At 36.9% G+C, this 22,545-nt stretch overlaps 1 protein-coding gene across 1 annotated transcript in view; it reads left to right on the top strand.

The window, feature by feature from the left end:
- Positions 1–545: 545 nt before the first annotated feature.
- The window catches only part of CUL1 (cullin 1), a 37,314-nt gene continuing 15,314 nt past the window's right edge, over positions 546–22,545 (top strand). The window contains exons 1-7 of the mRNA XM_009875885.1: positions 546–843; positions 11,904–12,078; positions 13,258–13,425; positions 14,477–14,527; positions 15,516–15,606; positions 16,311–16,474; positions 20,096–20,258. Coding sequence (XP_009874187.1) covers positions 704–843; positions 11,904–12,078; positions 13,258–13,425; positions 14,477–14,527; positions 15,516–15,606; positions 16,311–16,474; positions 20,096–20,258 — 952 coding nt within the window. The 5' untranslated portion in view covers positions 546–703. The remainder of the gene's footprint in view (positions 844–11,903; positions 12,079–13,257; positions 13,426–14,476; positions 14,528–15,515; positions 15,607–16,310; positions 16,475–20,095; positions 20,259–22,545) is intronic.

Here is a 22,545-nt window from a genome sequence, read left to right as displayed (position 1 = left end):
TCATTTACTTAGCAAAGCAATGAATGTAAGCATCCATTTACCAGATTAGAAAACTTCTCTGCTCCAAGATACCACAGGCTTTCAGGTTGCTTGTGATAGAATCTCAAGTCTGTAAGAGTTGTGGATAACCAAAGAAAAGTAGTTATTCTTAGTACGTTCTGGTTAATCTCGAATATGCATCTAATGCTTGTTAAGCCATGATTTACCACAGAATGCTGAGTTATTTGGAAATACTGGAGTTTTAATGTTATATAGGGAGGAAACGCTTCTTAGTAGAATCATATCTGCTGCTTGGAAAATGTTTTACTGTTACGTTTTCTTACTAGCATGAGGGTTTTGATGTCAGCTGCACTGACCTATGTACCTACTGCTTTGAAGAGATCTGGGCACTCGGCCACATTTTGGATGGGTTGCAGAACTGCAAAATTGTGTTCCTTGGTTCTGATATTGAAGATCTCTCATCTTTGTAAATTAAAATTTTCAATTAAATTCAATTAAATCATGAGTTTGGACTGTGGTTTAATGTGTATATTTTCTTTTGCTTTTGCAGATTATTCTTCTGGGAAGCATCACTCTGTGTGTGTAAAGAATATCTCACTGAGTTGCTGCAACTGAGTTTAGAATGTTACTTGACTTGTGATTCTGATGGAGGAATAACCAGATCTCAGGCTTCTGCACTGGAAGACTTTACAGGAAATACAAAATGTCATCGAATAGGAGTCAGAACCCGCATGGACTTAAACAGATTGGTCTTGACCAGATATGGGATGACCTAAGAGCTGGAATTCAACAGGTTTACACCAGGCAAAGCATGGCAAAATCCAGATACATGGAACTCTACACGTATCCTAATGCCTAAGCTAGCTAATGCTTTCACTGTTAGTAGTTTTTACTTTTCCGAATTCAAAATTCCATCATGACTATTTAAAAATATTTTTGTTTTGAAAATTAGCCTTTTCTGTTTAATCTTACTGGCAAATAGGCAAGAACATAGTGTTGTCTGGAAAACTGTCTTCATAATTATGGCTACCCCTGAATTTCAGGTTTGATTACTATTATCTTTATAGAGCAAATGTTTAAAGTGATTTTATTAATAAGCCTAATTTTCAGTCCACAATACACCAAAAGAAAACGGAAATTATTTTCCCTTTGTATGTTAGTCTCTGGTATTATGCTGCAGGTCGTATTGGTAATAATGTCTGGTTACCTGGAAAATTTTTATCTTGCCATCCTCAGAGTAGTACTTCACTCTTGAGTTGGTATTATAATTTTTCAGCTAGGGTGAAAATGGGCCAATGGATTTCTCTTGAATTCGTTGCTTGCATTGGAGAGCTCTTGAAATTTTCCAGCATCTCTCCGTTCTGGGAGTTGTTACAAGATGCTAAAAGGAGTTTTTGTTCATGCCTTCTATGTGGGTGCTGAAGTGCTGTTTGGGAGATTGTATAAAAACTTGTTTCAGGCAGTGTATCAGGATCTTCTGTAACTAATTTAAAGGAGAGATGAACCTCTTGATGTATTGTAGCTTCAGTGTTTGACTTCAGGACTTTGGAAAGTGAGAAATCTTTCTTTTATGTTCCACCTGTAAAGTGTCATGTAAATGGTTTTGTTAAGGAACCACCCCTGGTTTGCGTCTGTTTTTCTGTGTTCACTCCTGTAACCTTGTGTTGCTCTGTAGAGTAAGCGCTGCTTAAGAAGATGGTAGTACAGCAAAGTGTGTAGATGTACAGGAAATTTATTCAGTCATCATTTCTTCCATCATCTTACTTTAAGTGGTTGTGGTTTTCTTTATCAATTTTTAGAGGACTTTTTTCATAAAGGTTATTGCTCTGATACATAAATTAACGCCTAAAGCTGCCACTGGTTTGGAATCACATACTGAATTTTAGTCTGTGTTCATTTTTTTTGAAAGGACAGAGCTTTTATAAAAGAGAAGCTCAAAGGCTCTAAAGCAATTAATTCTGTAGTTCTCTGGACTTTCTAAGGAGATAGAAAATTCTGTTTTCTGTACATGTACTCTCAGGGTCGATGTGTAATCTAATTGTGCCTGTAGAATCCACCCTTCTGGTGGGACTGGGAAATAAACTGAGCAGTCTACTGGGTGTTTCTAGGACACTTCTTTAATAGTGGTGGGAAGATGAAATAATGTTTGGTTTGGAATCACAACTTTTCTTAAGACTTAAAATGACTGATTTGCAGCACTAAGTTCAGCATTGTTCTTGACTGAATGAAACAAGTCTGCAGAAGGTGAATGTCTGATAGAAATGTGACATCTAGTAGAACCTCAGAGTTTTTTCATCTGAGTGCCTTTAATATATTCTTGATGGTGAGGTTTGTCAAGCAGGGCAGGTGAAGGCTAAGTACTTGTTATAATGGTGATATTAAAACACTTGCCTTTTTTTATTCTCTAGATGTTCTCAAATATTCTTGGAATGATGCTGTAAAAGGGTTATGTTGGCTATTGACCACTCGTTCCTCCTTGTTGCTGCTTCAAGGAGTTGTGTGGCCTGAAATTAAGGATAGTTTTTGTTCCTTTCATAAGTCAATTTATTTAATGGATAATTTTGGTGGCTGGCTTTCATTTGTGGATTAATTTAATAGTCTGATATCTCTGAATATTTGACACTGGTTAGGCTTAGAGTTTTACATCTGCTGCAAAGATAACTGCACTTTGCCTCCTATACTGAGTACATATGTTCAAAAGTTGTGCTTAAAAGATTACTTTTCAGATGCAGTCTCTGTAACACATTTGCTCAGTCTTTGTGTACAGTGAATTTAGTAGATTGATGGACTTTTACTTTGGGAAGCTCTGCCTGTCAGACGGCTTGGAAAGCAGAACAGATGCAGATGAGTTTCAGCTGCATCTGTAATTGGTCTGAGCCCTACTTACAATGATGCTGGGATCTGGCAGCAGTTTGGAAGTCTTGCTTAGTGGACAGTGTGATCATTTCCTTATCCTCTTTTGTACTTTCCCCCGCCATCCTCCCCCCCTTTTTATTTTTTTTTTTCCTTATGGTATCGCGGATTCTGTTTCTTCCCTCTAATTTATAACAGGAGCAGCACCATGCATTACAAGCAAGGCTGCCTTTAGTCCTGTTTTTGGTATTGAATTTTCAGCCAAAACTGATTGGAGATGTGCCTTGTTCAAGTGAATCTGGGAAGCAATTGGAGGAGTTAGGCAACTGAGATGGTTTTGAACTGCAGCCTGCCACCACTCTGTCTTTTTGTGAGATGCTAGATTCAGTCTCTTGAGTACAGGCCAGAGCTTCAGGTGAGCTTTTTTCCCCTTCATTTCAGTGGGAGAAGAAAGAGGTTGATTTTTCCACGGGTTTTCTACATCTGAGAATACTGGAGAGATGAACTAAGAAATCTTGTTTATGAATGGTTATCAAGATCCTCATCCCTACTTTTTCTTATTTAGATTCATTTGTGCTTTTGATTGCAGGGTATGTCTTTGTTAGATCAGGTGATCACCAAATGTTTTTCAGTACTACGTACACTTTTGTGATTCCTTTTGTCCTGTCAGCTATGCCAAAGCACCTAACCAGAAAGAGCAGTCCTTTACGGAAATTGTGATGTTTTTATTTGTCACTTGTATGATTATGAAGATCAGTGAACTAATGTACTTTAATTACATTCTGAAGTGTGTTTTTTGTGTTTCCTATTGAGAATTTCTACTGATTGAGAATTCCTATTGAGACACTTCCACATAGAAAGAGAATTCCTTTAGAATGGTGATTGCTATCGAAGATGAGACTGGGGGTTTTTTCGTTGTGTGGCTTGTTGTTTTGCCGGTGTGGTTTTTTCCATGTGTGAGATTCTTGAAAATGAAATCCTTTATCTGGATATTTTTCTCTCCTTTAGCCAGACATTAAGTAATTTTAATACTGAAGAGCCTAGTAGCTCCTGTGATAGTAACTAACATCTTGTGACAGGCTGCATCTCAAGCTAACGTAGGGTTACATGCCAAGAATTTGCTTCATGCAGCAAAGAGAAATAGTAAGATTAATGAGATTTTTAGGAATGGTAAACCTAACGGCATTACTAATGTTGTGAAGAAGGGGACTTTTTGCCCTATTTTGCTTTTAGTGGCAATTAATTTACAGGCTGTTAGCCCCATGACTGGGCTGTGAAAGTCAGTGTTAGAGCAGTGGTAAAGTCACTTCTGGAACTCAGGAGGACAACAGCAAGTTTTGGTAGCCTGCACCTGAGAGGGTGGTTCGCTCTGGAAGTAATTCTCTCTTCTTTATGCAAAGGGAAAAAAAGTTAAAGCTGCTGTTGTGCAACAGCATAGAAGGACCCCCATTTGTTGGAATTAGTCAAGGAGCATTAAAATGGTAGCATCAGTGTGTAGAGAGTCTCTCTGGCATTTAGTCTGTTTGGAGGAAACTGCCAGTTAAGAACTGTGCTTGCATGTAGCAAGGTAAGAGGTTCTGTTTTGAATTGTTGATGGAAAACCTATTACTTTACTAGGATTATTCTTACTGAGCTTGCTTGTATTTATTTGCTGTAAGTCACTTGTCTTTATGACTACCTCTTAAACTCCATTTGGAGTGTTAAAATATGCATACATCTTGTGCCAGTTTTCTTTGTTTTGGCAGAAGGTGATGCCTGTTTTTCAAACCAACGGTGAGTCTGCAATTTATTTTACTTAGGCCTCATGGTGTGAGAGGATGAATCGTTGTTTACGTACATGTGGATTTAAACTCTGCAGTGCAAAGAATGAAAGCATTTTGTAACTCTTCTTGTTTTATATGTCGTAAGCAGACTAGCAGAAAACTTTTCCTGCACTATATTAAACTAGCATAGTTTTCATAGTGGCTTACACAAAAAGCTGAATAACTTTCTCAAATTCTTACTTCCTTCCTCCAAACACACATCAACTTCTCAATTTCCAGATATGATTGGTGAATGGAAAGCTTAGTGGTATGCTTTTGTTTCATATATCTGTTCTTATTTGAAATGCCAAAAATTACTTCTTTTGGCATAAACTCGTGCTTTCACTGTCTTTATATACAAAGTATAATCTGAGGAACATTTTGAAGGAATATATTTAGACAACGTAGCTAATTTATGCTCACACAGAACAGAGGAACCTTTTTGTCTACTTTTAATATTTAAAGAAAATTCATTTGGGAAAAATAAGACTGTTTAAAGATTTTAAGTACTGTTAATTCACAACAAAAAAGTTCTTTTATCTATGTGAAGATGCCTTACAATCTTTTCATTGTTAAGGAGTATACAGTCATATGGAAGGTATGGCTGCTGTACTAAAAAGTGCATCTGCAATGTCCAGATTGGCTTTCACAGTCCTTCTAATGTTGTGTACATAAAAATCATGCTGTTAATTTCAACCTATAGTACACTTGAGTAGTTGCGTTTAGAGTAATTATCACAGAATTGCAGAATCGTTAAGGTTGGAACAGACCTCTAATATCAGCAAGTCCAACTGTCAACCCAACACCACCCTGACCACTAAACCATGTCCTAAAGTGCCACGTCTGCACGTTTTTGAGTACCTCCAGGGATGGTGACTTGTGTAGCTCTTAACTGAAATTTTGAAGCAAAAGGCTGAATTTACTGTGACTCAAAATTTGCTCAACTCTTAGACCCATAAATTAAATTTTATGAATGTATTTCTTACATTATTGTTCCGTTATTAGACACAGTAATTATTTTCAAAAGTAATTGCCTAAAATATTTAAAGTAAGGTTAGGTAAAGGTTAGGTTGTACTGTCACATTCATTATTTCATGAAACATGTTTTCCTTGTTCTTGAATTTGCTTATTGTCATTCAATTTTGTTAACTTATTTTAACAAAGTAGTAGTTACCAATTATCCATTGGACTAAATGTACATCACGGAAGGTTACTGTAATCGGTTTTATAAATTGAGATTATTTTTTTCTCAGATGTTAGCAAGTGGTAGAGGAAAATATTGTGTTGAATATTAAATAATTAAGAGTACTGTACTTATATTTTAAATATACCAGATGACTCAGGAGAATCTGTCTGTTGGTAAAGAGAATGTATGAATACATTTAACATTTTTTTGCCTATAGATAGATTCAGCACCAGTAGTACATACTGCCCAAGCGAAACCACCAGGCCCTTCTCGTGGCATCCATTTGCCAACGTCTTTTGTAGTAGCTTCCATTGCATTTCTTGTCCTAATGGCTTTCATGGAAAATGCTGGTTTTTAGTAGAATTTCAGATTAGCACATGTATATTAAAACTATAAGAATCTTTTATTTTCTGATCACATGAATCTGTTGTTACCAGGCATCATCGTATGTTGCTTTGTGGATTTTTCGCTGAAGAGGTTGTTTTCTGTACAGAACAGATGATGGAGTGTTAGGGCATGTGCTTTTTAAACCTCAGAAACTGTTGTACTTTCTGTTGAGATTCTGTCACTCCAAGCCAACCTTTCACTTTCATGTCAGATTGTTTAAGGACACTCTGGATAAGGGCACACATCAAAGCAGCCTCTGCTGTCTGCTGGTATTAATCCTGCTTGTGTTCAATATGGTATTTCATAGCTTTTCTCATGTACCAGTTAGGGCTTGTGTGGCATATGAAACTAGGGGTAAATGTATTTGTTTACATGCTCAAAGGGTACCCAATACACTTTTTTTGTGTGTGTGGAAAGGTGAGTATAATTGTATGGGTTTTGTGTATATTTATAAAAATTGCTGCTTCATTTTAAACAAAGTGCTGAATATGTTTACGCTAGCGCAATCAGTTCTTATTTTATGCTCCTCTTCACAATGATCGCTTGCTGTTCTACTTACTTTTTATAGTAACCAAGAATATTTTGTACAAAACCAATTTCTGACAATGCAAACAACTTTAAACTTAAAAGCAACCTCAGTTATGGTGGGTTTTACACTTCCTGGCATAAAGACTGTACACTTTATATGTGCATTTGGCCTTGAATTTTTGTCCTTTCCGTGAAACTCGGTGCTTCTCTGATTCTTTCAAGTTTATACCATGAAGAAGGAAACAAGAAGTTACGTGTTAGTCTTCAGATGGCTTTTGCTGGAAGTTTCTCCGATCTCAGACTTGTAGAAAAGTGCCTGAGCTCAGTTATGCCTGGATTTTCATAGCAGCTGCATGGCTGATACCGTAATAGCTCCTTCAGCCTCTGCCTCAGTCCTTTCCTGATTAAAATGGGGATCGTTTAACAGTGCAATTATGTTTAATCTAAAGACTTAAATTTGTAATTGAGTTTAGGATCAAATTGAGAATGTGTGGAGTTGGGGATAGGGTCTGAATTTTTTTGTTTGTTCTCTTTAAACTGCTTTGTGGGAGTAACCCTTCCTTACTGGATGATGAACTGGAGATACTTAAAATAGGCTCTTGCTGATGCCTACGGGAAAAGAATGAAGGTTTCTTTCTTTTTTTAATTTTTTATTTTACTACTGCTCTTCATGAACCTGAAGTGGGTCTGAAAAGTGTTTGCTTCTTGGGAACTTCAAAAACTTGTGCAAAATTCCTTCATGTCTTTAGCTTATCAAACATTAGAGTCACGCAGGTGCATCCGCTTCTCTTTGCAGCTTTGCTTATGCATGAGCTGGCTTTTTGAGGTTTGCAGAGCCTCATCTTCTGGACGCACAGGAGTTGAAATGGCTTGTAATTGTTTTGAAGAAAATAATGTAAAGCTATTCTCTAGTAAATATAGTAAGCCACTTGTATTAGAAGTGTTTTTAGAAGAATACAAGACTTCCATAATCTTTACTATCAATTTTCCTGTCAGTATTTTCAGTAACTTTCTACATGTTCTTGTATGTCTGTAGTGTTATCTAGGAAAATACAAATATTTTAACAGAAGTGGAACTGCCCTTGACTTGTTCCTGTAGGCCAGCTGTTGAGGTGGCAGAGCCCTCAGCACAGAGTTAATTACTGCTTAATTTATGAAATAGCAGATTTATTCCTAAAACTGATCTGTATTATAAAAAGACTAAAAGCAATGAGAGAGAAATTCTAGTTCAAGAGTTTTTCAGCTTTTGTTGTTGTTGCATGTGTTCTCCTTTTCAAAAGCTTTGTTGTCATTTCTCTCAGCTCTGTAGTTTTTTTTTTACATTGTATTAATTCTGCTTCCCTGTCAGTTCCTTTTAATTTTGCATACCTGTTCCTCAAGCAGGCTTATTCCAGTTATGTTAATTTTTCATAGCAAAATGGAAAAATTGTGAGGACCCAGCTGTGCTGCTGAAAGGGGGATTAGTTATTACCTCAACAGAACTGTTTTCTTTGTAAAAAAATTTAAGATTAGGCACTCGTGTGAAACTGAATAATTTGCACCCATCAGCGTAAAATCTTGAGTGTTTTCCTGTTGTGTGTTGAATTATAAAACTGGTATTTGTCTCGCATGTTTTCCCCTGGAGGAACAAAACACTGTACGGAATGGTTTTGGTGCTTTTCTGAAGTGGAGGGTAGATGAAAGGTGATCATGGTGTGCTCAAGCTTGTGTTTTGATGGCATACTTGCTCAAAAAATTGTGTATGTTGCTACTGAAAGACCCTGTTTCGCTTCCCTCGTGCTGACACAAAAGTTCAGACCTTCTCAGCGAAGGATCTGGGGACAGGGACGGTAGTTAAATATGGCAACTCAGCCATCCAGGTGGGTTGTGCATCAGGATCGTTTCCTTCAGTGGAAATGATCTCCTACAAGGCCATAAATTCATTAGGGTGTGGCAGTGTGGGAATTTTGTGGGTTTTTTTTCCTTTGCACTGCCTGGCTTTGTAAACTGAATCAGGGTTGTCAAAATCAGTGTAGATTATATCGAGGACAAAGGTAGTAAAGTTAATTTGGTTTTAGCTCCTTGTTGTATCCAATTTTGAAGAGTTTCAAAAAAGAATTGAAGTTCTGAAAAAAAAGTTTTTTTTTTCATCTTAAACAGCACAAGGACGAATCCACTTATGAAGTTTCTTGCAATTTTCTGCCTCTAATTTTAATTTGGATAACTAAATGTAACTTCTCCTTCACTGTCAGGTGTAGAAGTTAGAGGAGGTTGCTCTTGATCTGTGTTCTTCCTGTAGATGGTTTGACTATTTGAGCCAAATCTGAAGTTCAGCAGCCAGAAGCTTTGGGAGCAGCTCAGCTTCACTGCGGTGCAAGCTATTCTGTTGATGAATTAACTTCTCTGCTTGTTGTAGGATGCAAATTGCTGTGCAGAACTGTGCAAACACCCACAGAAATGTTTCCTAATAGCTGGTTGGATACGTGTATGGCTTCCAGCTTACAAATCAGTTGAGGGGATTAGTTCGCCTTCTGCAACAAAGAATTCTTTTCGTAGTGTTCCCCTTGCGATTCTCAGATGGGCTGTCATGTACTTTGTTATAAGAAGCTCGAGTCTGATTTTGTTTTGAATATGTCAGTCTTTCTGTCACTGGTTGACTTTAGCAGATGGGGACACACATTGTAAACAAAGTGTATAATATGTCGAAGAGTTATTTAGGCTTGTGAACTGCCTTCTGCACAGGCAAATGAACTTCAGCTTGACTTGCATAGAACAACTAAACTAGAACCTTCCAAAGGTCTGTCTTGGACACTGGCAAGACTGAAGCTGTAGTAACAAGTAAGCATGGGCAGTACTGGTATATTTTCACTCCAGCTTTGAGCTGATTACTGTCAGGCATGGACAAAAGGTATCAGTTCTCTCTGTGTTTACTTTACAAGCAATCCTGGGTTTAATAGTAAAATGTATGGGGTTACAAAAAGGCTTATGTCTTCTAACCTTGGTATTTTATTTTTCTGAAGGATATTGTTCTTGGAGAAGAACAGAAAGAATATTTTCATCAGACAATATTAACAAACACTGCAAGAATTACCTGTCATCTGGACAATCCTCATATTTTTAGGCTCGCTCAAAACCACTTGGGATAGGAGCAAGGGGGGAAGAAGGAGGCAAGACTGTCAACTGGATATTTATGAATCAGCCCTAAATTCCTTGTATCATGATGGCAGACACTTCCCATACACAATGCAGAGAACCTTATGTTAACTATTTTAAACTTAAACTGTAAGGTAAACCCGGGTTTTCTTATTTGTGAAAAGAAGATTACGTGTCTAGAGAACAAATTGTTATGCTGTTTGGCATTCCTCACTTGAACAGGGAATTCTGAAGTCAGAAGCGTAGATGGTGCGTGTAGCAGCAGTGCCAGGAAAGGTGACCAAACAAATGACTTAAGAACTGAAAGAGATCATTAATGTCCAGGAAATAAGTGGCTGATAAAAGCTCAGTTGCTAAGCACATATGGAAATTTTGTATTATTTATTCGTATCATGGGAAATCTGGTTATTTGGCACCTGCATGAGGTAACAGGTAAGAAATATATGCTGTATGTTCTCAAAAAAAGTTAATCTTAGAAAAAAGGCATTATTCTTTTGGATGGAATGCAGTGACTTTCTGAACAAATACATGAGTACAGGCATGTATGTGAGCAGGCTTTCCTTTCAGTTTGATACAAAGGCTGTGAGCCTTGTGCCTGGTGGCATGCAGGATACTCTGATCCTTAAACCAGCTTAAGGATATGATTTTTCTGTTTAGCTGCTTTTTTTTTTTTTTAAAGTAATTACAGGAGACTTAACTGGATATTTTAAGAGATTTTTTTCTGCTTGAGTTTTACTCTTTAAATACTAGAAGCAAGTCTGTTCATAATGACCGCAATGCATCATATATTTGTGGTTTATAATTCCCTTTGCATTTAATTGTGCTGATATCTTCCATTATATTGTGCTGTGTCTTTCTGAAGGGAAAGATAAAAGGCAAATCTCGACAATTTATTAATTTTCTAGTATGTGGCGAACTGTGGAGGAAGCCTGTGTAGAGGTTAAATCTCAACCCATTAGTTAAAGCCAAATTAGACCTGCTGGATTGCTTAATCGGATGTTCTCTAACAAGAGATGTGACTCAAAAGCCTGCCCTCGAACCATCAGTAGAAGCATGAGTGTTCAGTAGGTTCATTTCTATTGGCTAATGCTTTGCTGGGTGAGTCATTAGGGTAATTTTTGTTAGATCTGTCTTCATCAAGTTGAATTTGAGTGCTTCCAAGCTAGTGTATTTTCCTTGTTTGTGAAGTGCAGTTTCTTTCACAATACTTTCTTATTTGAAGTTTTTAAAGCAACTTTCTACTTTGGAGGAATTCTGAATATTTGAATGTTTTAGATTAGAGTGTTTTGGAATATTATGTTAACAGGTAAAGCAAGTGTTCTCTTGAAATCTTACGTTAACAGGTCAAGCAAGTCTTCTAGACTGTGTTAGTATGAGAGGAAAAATTATTGCTGCAACAGACTTAAATGTTGGAATTCTTGTAGCCTAAAATTGGGTTTTGGTGAATCTCATCTGATACTGAGCGTTGGAGTCTGTGTGTCTCACTATTACTGCTTTTCTAGATTTGTCCCCTCTCTGCCAGCGTTAAATGGCCAAATCTTTTGTAAAGGATTACATCTGAAAGAATGCAAAAATATCTTCTGTGTTTTCAACTACTGAATGTTGCTTGAGGCTAGTGTTGAAATTTCTTACTGTTCAAATGAAATAATGTATTTGTAGAAGGCAAATATAATACATCAAATAAATTCCATTTAAACCTTGAAAATCATCTTATCAGCAAATTCCACTGCTTTGTTTTGTTGGTGATCTTACTAAGTTAAGCTAGGTAAATTTAATCTTGATGTCGACATTTGCAATGCACTCGGCTCTCTGGCACATTTCTGCTGCAGATAATTCTGCTGAAAAGTACCTCATTTTTTCAGCTATGGTTTGATTTAACGTGGGCTAATGCATCTTGTATTGTGGATAAGTCATTTACAGTAATATAAAAATAGCGTACTGAAATTAACATATTTTTCACTATATTTTTAATATCTCATGCTGGCACATACATATTCCTTAACTTTTCATGCCAGTCACGTTTATAACTACTGTACTAGTGTCCACCAGTCTAATCAAGCACGGGGAGCTGGAGTACCTCCTTCTAAATCGAAAAAGGGCCAGACACCTGGAGGTGCTCAGTTTGTTGGCTTGGAATTGTACAAACGGCTAAAAGAGTTTCTGAAGAACTACTTGACAAATCTTCTTAAGGTAAGGTGGGACCTTAGACCAGCCTGTATTTGTAGTAGTTGTATGGGCTGGATTGGGAAGTAGTTGTATGGGCTGGATTGAGAAGAACTTGCATCAGCAAACCCGGAGGTGTATGCGGCCGCTGGAAGTAAATGGAGTGGTTTGGAAATTCGCTTTTTTGTCTCCATTAGCCACAGATGGTTTTGCAGGCTTTATCTTGGGCATAGATCAGTTACTAAGTGTGCCTTTGAGCTCTTCTCTTCCAAGGCGAAACAGTGTTTTTGTCTTTGGTAGATGTGATATGCCATCTTAAGCTCTCCTGTTTCGTGAACAAGAGTAGCTAGACTTTCTAACTGATTAACCAGCATGTTAGTAATGCTGGAAAAATGGTGACCTGTAATGTTGGAAATTCCTGATGGCAGCCATTAATTTAATGTAATAAACAAACTGCTAATAGAGCTGTATGTTGGGCTGCGTTGTAAGAGGACAGTTCCTAGTTATTTTTGGAAAGGCACCGTGCTTTTAACTTCTGGGATTTTAGTTTTGAGCACTAATAAAAGAATTATCGGTGGCCTATCAAGCCTGCTGTATAATTAATTTATGATGCTGCATAAAGGTGTCTGAGGTCTTAGCTACAACACACTCATAGTTTTATTCCCTTGTCCGTTCAGGCTGTTGCCTGATACTTGAACTATGTGTTACTTTATCTTCTTTTTTCTTCTGTAACAAGAACACATACGATGCCATACATGTTTCCAGGAATGTTTCCACTTACTGTTTGACCAGGGTCCTAGAGAAGAACTCACCCATGCTCACTTGTTTCAGGTCCCCAAGTAGCAGCAGTAGCAGTGGGCGATATATTTTAGGGAGACTTTCACATTGAATCTATTTCCATCTCACCAGTGTGTTTTACCCAGCGCGCTCCTCAGTGTTGCTCTCTCTTTCTGCTGTATGATGCCCTCGTGCTCTCTGTCAGAGGAGGGAGTTTTGTCTCTGCTGTTCATTTTTTTGTCAGTGTTTCAATTTCTCAATTTCATACTGGCCTTGTGCTTCATTAATGTAGAAGTAAATGTATTGGCACTATGTTTCCTATAAACAGATTGCATGTGTACATTTGTTACGTAGTCAACTTGTACACCCATATGTATCTTGGTTGTACCTTAAAATTACCCAACAGTACTGGCAAATTTGTTATTTCAGGATGGTGAAGATTTGATGGATGAGAGTGTGCTGAAATTCTATACTCAGCAGTGGGAAGATTATAGGTTTTCAAGCAAAGTATTGAATGGGATATGTGCCTACCTCAATCGACACTGGGTTCGTCGTGAGTGCGATGAAGGTCGTAAAGGAATATATGAAATTTATTCCGTAAGTAGCTTCTTAGAGTGAGCAACTTAGCCTTCCATCTGTTGTGTTTGTATTATCATCCTGCAGATCACTCCGTCACATGTGTGGGAGGTTCATAGAAGTTTTGAAGAAGTAGCCAAAGTGGAAATCTCTCTCCTTTCCATTCTTCCACCCCAGTATATTTATAAAAATTCCATGGGTCTGAACATCTCACAGATTGAATCCGCCTTGTGTTTCTTGGGATTGCCAGTATTAGACTGTCGAGGCTTGTCTGTTTCTGAATATTTTCTGCTTGTACTGTTATCTGTGCATCAGTGTGGCCTTGTCATTCCACTTAGAATTCAGCCGTTTCAAATATAGAATGGAAAAGTAAATTGCATTTCTTTCCGTTGACTTCAATACATCTCTAAATTTTTTAGCATCCAAGCTGCTAAGATTCAGTCAACATTTGGTTTGTAATGTAAGTTATTTTAGTATAGTTCTGAAAGATTGATATGTGGTCTTGATTTTTTTTTTCTTTTTTTTGTAATGTAATATCAACAAGGGAGAGGCATAGCAAAAGTTTTGGATCGTGGATAACTGAAAGTACTTTTTTTTTTTTTTTTTTTTTTTTAGAGAGGATAATAACTGTCCTTGCTGGTGAAACAGTAGGAAAGTGTTCTTTTACTGCTTCACTAAAATAACATTGCATATTGTAGGAAAACAGTTGGTGTCCTTACTTCCCTCCCTCTTTAACTTCACTGTCCTAATGCTAAGGGACTGTGTCAGCCTGAAAATCACCAAAAAAAAAAAAAGCTATGTGTTGTCAAAGTAGCTTACAGGGTTTGTTAATTGTCAGAGTTGGCACTTGGCACTGTCAGAAAGGGGGACATCTTAGGTAGAGTTAGTAATAAAGCACGTGGTAATTGTGAAACTGTTGCGTGAGACTTGTGTGCCAAATTAAAATCATTTTATAAGTTCTGATTATTTAGCATACTATATGAGCTCTCCTTAAGGCATTAACCTGCGTGTATATGTGTATATTTAAATATTTGCTTTGTTCCATCTTTCATCTCCCTTCTTTTGCTTCTAGCTTGCCTTGGTGACCTGGAGAGACTGCTTATTCAGGCCATTAAACAAGCAGGTATATATACTGTTACAACAATAGTGTTATTTTATAGGGTTAATTTTATATATTGTTAGTAACTGTTCCAAGGAGAATTTGAAGGGGCGTGGAGGTGGGGGTGAGTGGACACAGAAAATCAAAAGGAGCCTTCTGCTTCTCTGTTCTGGTGTTGAAAAGATAAATACTTGGGGGGGAATGGGTCATTCTGTGTGGATGTGTTTGAACCTTGATACTAAGACTGTTGTGTTACCCCTTTTTGCTGTTACCTCTTTTTTTTTTCTTTAAAAAAAAAAAAGTAAAGGAGGCTTGTCTTAAGTAACAACTTCAGCTGTGGCCAAGCTAGGCAGGAATACAGGCTTATAGTCAGGTCTTAAGGTTTGAGAGTCAAGACTGTGTGAGAACAGGTCTCTTCTAATGTTGCTGTGAATCTTTACAGTTACGCTAGTGCCTGGGAGATTCAGGACAACAAAATATTAATTAATGAATCAGTATAATATAAAACAAGGCATCCCATCACAACAAAATGTTATGTTTATGTATGTTCATTTCACTCTTATTGACTAGTATTTTGTGATGGAAAGTCTGTACTATATTACAAAAATAGCTAGATTTCCCTTTCGAGGAACAGTAGGTGCAACGCAGTTTATCAGCATAAGCCAGTAGCTTGCTTTGTGTGAAGTACAGGTGGTTAGTTCAGCTATTACTGCACAGGGTTTTTTTGAATTTCAGGTATAAAACAAGCAGAAGTGTGATTTGGACTGTGCTTTTTGGAATAATAAAAAAGCCACCAAAAAACAATCCCCCCCATCACCAAAAAACCAAACTTAAAGGTATAGCATACTCTGTGATGGCTGTAGGAATTTTGTGTGTTCAGGTGTCCTTAACTTTTGTTCTTGAGGGGATTGATTCCTCTTGACTATAGAAATATATTCCTGATTAAATAGTGTGCTTGACCTACCAGCTGATTTCTTTGTACTTGACTTACTTTTAATCCCTGTTTCCTAAGGTAACAAATGCCGTGTTGAAGTTGATTGAAAAGGAAAGAAATGGTGAAACTATCAATACAAGGCTGATCAGTGGAGTTGTACAGTCTTATGGTAAATGAGATTTCTTTAAGGTTTTATTGCTCTCTTAAAAATAAATAAATACATATTCCCTGTCAAAGCCCAGAAATAGCGTCCATCTCCTTGGATGTCGGGTAAAGATTTTCACAGTAAAATAAATGCAGTTATATATTGTTTAACTTTATTTTTGTAGAGATGCTTGACAGAATTACATTTGACTATAACATATTTATAAAGCTTGAAAGTGCAAATGATAGACGAGAGTGTTCGTTGTTGGTGAATCAGTTATTTAGGTACCAAATCTGACAGAGGGGAAACATAGTAGCCTACCAAGTAGAGTGGGATTGTTTTTTCCCATTTGCATGAAATTGAGAGTTTTGCCATGTAGATTAATGACCAGTTGCATTAATAAAAAAAAAAAATCTATGCATATAATCTGGAACTCGAAGAGAAATTTACACTGTCTTTTGAGATAGGGTTTGGAAAACTTCACTATCACCAATTAAAATCAAAAAGTGCAGTTTATGTGAGTAATGTCCTGTGCTGCTTATTTTTAAAATGCAAAATAAAAAACTGCAAAATAAAATGCAAAATAAAACTTCTAAAAGTTTTAAAAAGTGGAACTAATGCTATAATAATTTATTACCTTCATGTAAGTTAGAAAGAAGGTACCTGATTTTTTTTAAGAGATCATTTTATAAAAGACAATTTTGTCGTTACTTGCTCCTTTTTTATAGTGGAGCTGGGGCTGAATGAAGATGATGCATTTGCAAAGGGGCCTACACTAACTGTCTATAAAGAATCCTTTGAATCTCAGTTTCTCGCTGACACAGAGAGATTTTATACACGAGAAAGTACTGAATTCTTACAACAGAACCCCGTCACAGAGTACATGAAGAAGGTAAGTTATTTAATAAGCTTTGTGATTATTTTCTAGATATAGATACTTTTTAGAGGTAAAGTAACATAAATGGGCAAAATGGAAGAGAATGTTAAAATTCATTCAGATTTTCTTAGACTTCAAGACACCAGAATAGTCATTCTGCATGAGACCTACAAGTGTAGTGTTCCCGTACAAGCAACTGTGTGTTGCTGTATTTATTGAAATATTTTGCTGAGCAAGCTGGCCAAGGAAGTAGATCACTTTTTGGCTTTAGTTCTCCCAGAATATTTTAGTGTAGTGAGCTCTACACAGTATTTCTGATCGACAGAGGCTACATTTAAATTCTTAGATAGTCTCCGGTTTGGGGGAAACCCGGAAAGGGCAGTTAAGAGCAAGCTTGAGAAACATTGACTATTTCTAGTCTGGTTATTGGGTCACTCTTACTGAATATGAAACTGATAGATCATCTTCCTTGTTGGATAAGTACTGCTTTATAAACTTTTCTCAGCATGTTTCCTCACTTTCTGAATTTATACTTTATTTTTTTTTTAATTTTCCTTTTCAGTTTAATTAAGAGAGCTTTTTGAGTATGTAATGTGTAGATACACATCACTCCCTGTGGCATCTTAGTATTTCTTTTTGTCTTGACATTCAAGTCAGTGATTTAACGCCCAAAGGCTGAGAGGAGGGGAGAGAAGTTCTAGAAGTAACACAGTAAAACAAACCCTGATTTTAGTGCCTTGGGATAGTTGCCCAGTAGTTCCCGAATCTATCAGTGTTTACTTTTCTGTTGTTGAATTAATAATTTTTGCTACTTCCAATTTCTTGTCTTCACTTTCTTCCTAGAATAGATATTAAAAACAGAGTAAGGGAATTTCAGTCGATCGTAACCTGAATGAATGGCTCATCCAGGCATCCTTGGTACAGGACAGTAAAAAGCTGTCTGAAGGTTATCGCTATTTCAGGAACTAGAGATTAGTGGCAAGTAGAAAGAGCTTATTAGTACCCCAAATAATCTTCAAGACTTCAGAAATCCACAAAAGAGCAACTGGCTTTGCTTGAAGCTGATGGTGAAGCTGAAAACGTGTATTAAGGTAGTGGAAGACAGAGGAAATCTTCAGCAACAAAGTGTGTAGCCTTAAATCTCTTCTCAAATTCATATACTAGAGATGTACACAAGCTGTTTGGGTAGACTTGGCATCTCCTTATAGATAATGTGCATACACTGAAATCAGACCAAACAAAAGAAATTGTTTTAATTGCTCATTTCCTGTGATTTACATGTTGAAACTGAAAAAGGTGTGTGTTTAGACTCTACAGTAAAATATGATCAGAGCTTGTAAAATGTTACAAACTAAGGGATGTGACCTAACAGAAAGGGGAAACTTATTAATTGAACCTGAAAGCTAGTTCACTAGGACAGGCTGTCTGATCTCTCTAGCCTGCGTGCTCTGCTGGAAGGATTGAGGGAGGTCATACAAGTCCTCAGAAGTATTAATTTAAAATTCAGATGGGTTTTAACTTGCTTCATGATGCATAAGGAATTCCTAACATTTTTTTCCTTAAACATGACAAGGCAGTTTTGTAAGCTTATTTATTTATTTATTTTGTTTTGGATATTGTAGTCTTTCATGTCACTTAAACACCTGGGACAGAGTAGCACTCCCCGTAATTATTTCCCAAGTATTGCTAGAATTAGGGTTCTTTTCTGTTACGAAACGCCTTGAATGAGGCTGATGGGAAAAGCTACAAGTTGTCCCACAGTCACATGGCACACTAGTGCTAAGAATGTCTTAGAAGTCACCTGTTGAAGGTATGAACTACGAGTGAAGTAATCTGCTTGGCTTTCTTACTGAAGCACTGTGCATCAAGTTTTAATTGGGGATAAGTAGCATTGAAAAAGAAACCCGTCAGAGTACCTTAGCGCACACTGGCGTAACATCAGTGTTACCATAATACAGTAGAGTTCTGGTTGCTTCTTGTAGAATATGCAATGAAATCTTAATTAAGATTTGGATGTGTGTGTGTAGTTATACAGGCAGACCTACTGATTTTAGAAAGATTGTGCATCTTTCTTCTCAGGCCAGAACTCATGAGTAAAGCTTGCATGGCCTGATGTGCTGTTGGGCAACAAGTCAGTATTTTTTAGGGAAAAAGGTCAGTATTTTTTAAGACTGTCCATTGAAATGAACTCTTAGACTGAACTTTTAATCTTTATAGTTAAAACAGCTAAAATACTATTGTGTGACCGAATTATTTTTTCCTTTTTTTGTGAAATAATGACTTTAAAAGGAAACTGGAATTATAAGAACACAAAGCAAATCTGAAGTCAGCATGAATGTTTATTTTCAGAAAGGAGCTCAAATGAGTTGTCTGTTAATATTAAAAGTGAAAGTCTAAGAATATTTTAAGAAGCACCATTATAAGTGGCAGAATCTCCTGAACTACAGAAATACAGAATTAGTTAAACATAAAATAAGTAGTCCTGTGCGTCTGATTCCAGTTTCAAGTGTTCCCCAGAAAGATTTGTTGTCATTAAGAAAGTCAAATGTCTTTTTTTTTTTTTTTTACTGGAAAGTGCTCTGAAGTATGAGCTTATATGCCTTTCCAAACTGTTGATTTTGTTTCTTGTATTTTGACAATGTGCTGGTTTAAGTCTAGGAGGCAGTAATCCAGGACCATTTCATAAGAACCGTGTGCAAAATTAGTACAGAAATTAGAGAAGTTAGCTGTGTAGCATGTGGTGTACTTGCAGTAAAATCATTGGGTTTGGTGTTTTTGTCGTCCCTAATATGGTCCTTCGTGCTTAGTCAGTGTTCTGAAATACTAGGAAAGTGCCATAACTTAATTACCCTCTCTCAGTGACATTAGTAATTTAAATAATTTGGACTGGTAAGGGGATGGATGTATGCACTTTATGCCTCACAATGTGCTGCAATTACAGATGGCTTGTAAAGGGAATCTAACACTTTTGCAAACAAAATAGAGGTAGTTGTTATATAAACAACTTCAGTTTTATATTTTGGTGTAAGTACTATTCCTTGAGTGACATTTAAAATTCTGGTTTGCGGGGAAGGTGCACATATGCAGCATTTCATAGGCCAAATTGAATGCTACTGTAATTTAAATGATTGTAGATTATTGGGAAGCTTTTCTGTGTAAGGATGTAGATGAGAACAATCAGATAAATTTGTCATGGCCATACTGTTAAATTGTAGTTTTCTACCTTTTAGTTTTGTGGAGGCATAAAATATATTCATGTTTGTCTTAAAACTACCTCTGTAGCTCAAGAGCTTGCTGATACTAAAGCTACCAGCATCTCGTGTCAGAAGCTTTCTTTTTTCTGACAGCAGATTTCCATCTGCAAATTTCTTATTCAGAAGCAAAAGGAAAACAATCTTGCTGTGATTTTCCCCTCCATTTAAACAGTATATAATATTATCATCAACATAAACATCAATTCCATATGTATATTATGGTTCTTGGAAAAATAACTGCTTAAGTAGGTGGACCATAACACTGCATTAGTTTTTGTTGTTGCTTTCTAGATGAATTTACTAAGTAGTCATCTGTTTTCTGCTGTTGGCTGTCTTATTCTGCCTTCCGTACAGGTTTCATGCTTATCTCCCTGTTCTGTAGGCTGAAGCTCGCCTCCTTGAAGAACAGCGTAGAGTTCAGGTGTATCTCCATGAGAGCACACAAGATGAGTTAGCACGAAAATGTGAACAAGTACTTATTGAAAAACACCTGGAGATATTTCACACAGAGTTTCAGAATTTGTTGGACGCTGACAAAAATGAAGGTAAGGAGATACAAATGTTGACTTCAGGCTTACGAGCCTCTTGCCTGATGACTTGTGAATACTGTCAGTTCTGGTGATAGCTAAATGTGATTTGTTCAGGAATTAAATTAAGAGAGAAGATAGACAGTAAACTGATTGACAGGCAGCTTTCAATTATATTGGGATGGATGAGGATATTGCTTCAGGAAGCCTGTTGTGATCCCAAATATTAAGGCAAAACAGCACTAAGTTTGATTTCTCTCAATGTAACTGAAAGATCTTCGAAAGCACCTGAAATGTCCTTCCAGCAGGAGCTGACGTTTGCATGAGATAGATGTGAACAACTGACCTGTAGACCTACCAGTTTAATCCATGGGTCTTCCTGAGTTAGCAGTGAGAATTCTAAAATTCAAGTTGTCTAGAAGTATGTATAGGAGATGTTGAACAAGGAATAGAACCAAATAAGGAGCTTCTCAAATACAAAATATATAAAACTACCTGTATAGCACAAGGAAGGGTTGTAAATTATTACTTAAGATTCATTTTCACAAAATTGTCACCAATGGATCAAGTTTATGCCTTTATGGAAAACACTAGAGTAAAGATTTCTCTAAAGTAAGTAAAGGTTATCTAAGAGTTTAGGTATCTTTAGGGAATTGTCAGTTATATTGGTTTGTATGAGTTTCTTCAGGAGTTAACACCTAGCACAAAGTAACAGTCAAAACTAGGGCCATGCTCGTGCAGATCATAGGGGTGAGTGGTGTTTCCAGTTGGAGAAAGAATTAAGTCCATATAGGACATCAAAGTAAGGTCCTATAGCTGAAATACTGCTTTTAAGAGAGTGACAGAATTTAACAGATACTATGATTAAGTTACTGTTGACGACACTGTTCATTTGAGTTGTGAATTGCAGCTACTAGTCTTTTGTTTGTAAACTTTAGAAGAGTGACTATGAGTAGCTACAGTAGCCATCGTGCTGGTCACTACGATGCTTCAAAATCGAAAAGGGCTTTTGAGCATGGTTAGTGGCTCAGAAGTAACCAGTTTCAAATGCAGATAGATTTTTATCTTGTACCTAGTATTTAAGAATCAGATGTTCTTTATGTTTGTAAATAAATGTATTTACTCTGTAATTGGAAGAGATTTTGATACAGCTGGGTGGTGACTAGTAAAATGGCTTCCTCTCTTCTGACAATAGAAATAGCACAAACAAGAACATTTTTCTGGACTTGGGGCCAACCCAGGCTATTTTTTATTTTTTCCTCTTAATTTATCGAGCTCATGGGCTATGTGAGCCTATAATACAGCCACTTACAGTAGTGATGTGATTCGGTGAGGTTGTCAGTACCACCTTGCATGTCTTGGGCACTGTCTTGTTACATGTTGTTGGTTTTACATTCATTTGGGTTATTTCTAAGGTGAAGTAGTCCATTTTAAAACACCTTTTCCTTCTTTTTCTTTTGTCTTTTTCAAAATGTTTTCTTTCATCAGGCTTGTGCAAATTGCAGTAGTTCCCTGCCCCTTTTTTTAAGTTTCACGAGGTCTCAAGATTAGAAACATTAAAATCGATTACAATCTTTATAGCTTTGCTCTTGAAATCACTCTGGTTTTGAGGCCCTCCCACCTGAAGTATGCTGAGCATATCACATTACAGACCACTCCAGGTGGTGGTCTGTAACTTTTTAATCTCACTGTGCAACTAGTTATAAAGGTTGTGGGGCACATTTCTCACCAGTTACCTGTTTGCATCAGTATACCTTTAGGCAATAATTATGTTTATTGGGAGGAGACTGGAGTGATTTAGAGGGAGGAACTGTGCAAATCTTCCTTGACATTTTGTAGTATCTCTCATATTTTCACCCCAATACAGACATCCTGATAGACCAACCTGTGAGCTTTTATTTGTGGGTAGGTCCAGCAACAACTTACTATGCATGGCATTGCCTTCCTACCTTTTTAAAAAATTCTATAGGTAAAACCCAGCATTCTTATGTTGTTATAAGAGTTTAACATCGGATTTTCAGAGAGAAAGTGTTTGCTTTTCAAATCCAAAAGTTTGAGCTTTCCAAAGTTCTGTGGAATGGAGAGCATTATAGAGAAACAGATCTCAATAAAGGTGTCATCACTTCAGTATTAAAGGCACCAAGTTCTATGTGTTGTATTTCAGAGTTGAGCAGTGATACAGCTGCTTGATTACTCTGTTTTATTTAATCTGATCATCTTCAGGTGGTAATAAATTGCTCATAAGCTCTTCAGAGAAGTCCTTACCCTTTAGAAGAGCTGGTTGCAGCTGACAACCCTAAGATAG

This window comes from Apaloderma vittatum, unplaced genomic scaffold (genome assembly GCF_000703405.1).
Source record: "Apaloderma vittatum isolate BGI_N311 unplaced genomic scaffold, ASM70340v1 scaffold5379, whole genome shotgun sequence".
In the NCBI taxonomy this organism is placed as follows: Eukaryota; Metazoa; Chordata; class Aves; order Trogoniformes; family Trogonidae; genus Apaloderma; species Apaloderma vittatum.
This window is presented reverse-complemented; position numbering and strand designations above follow the sequence as displayed.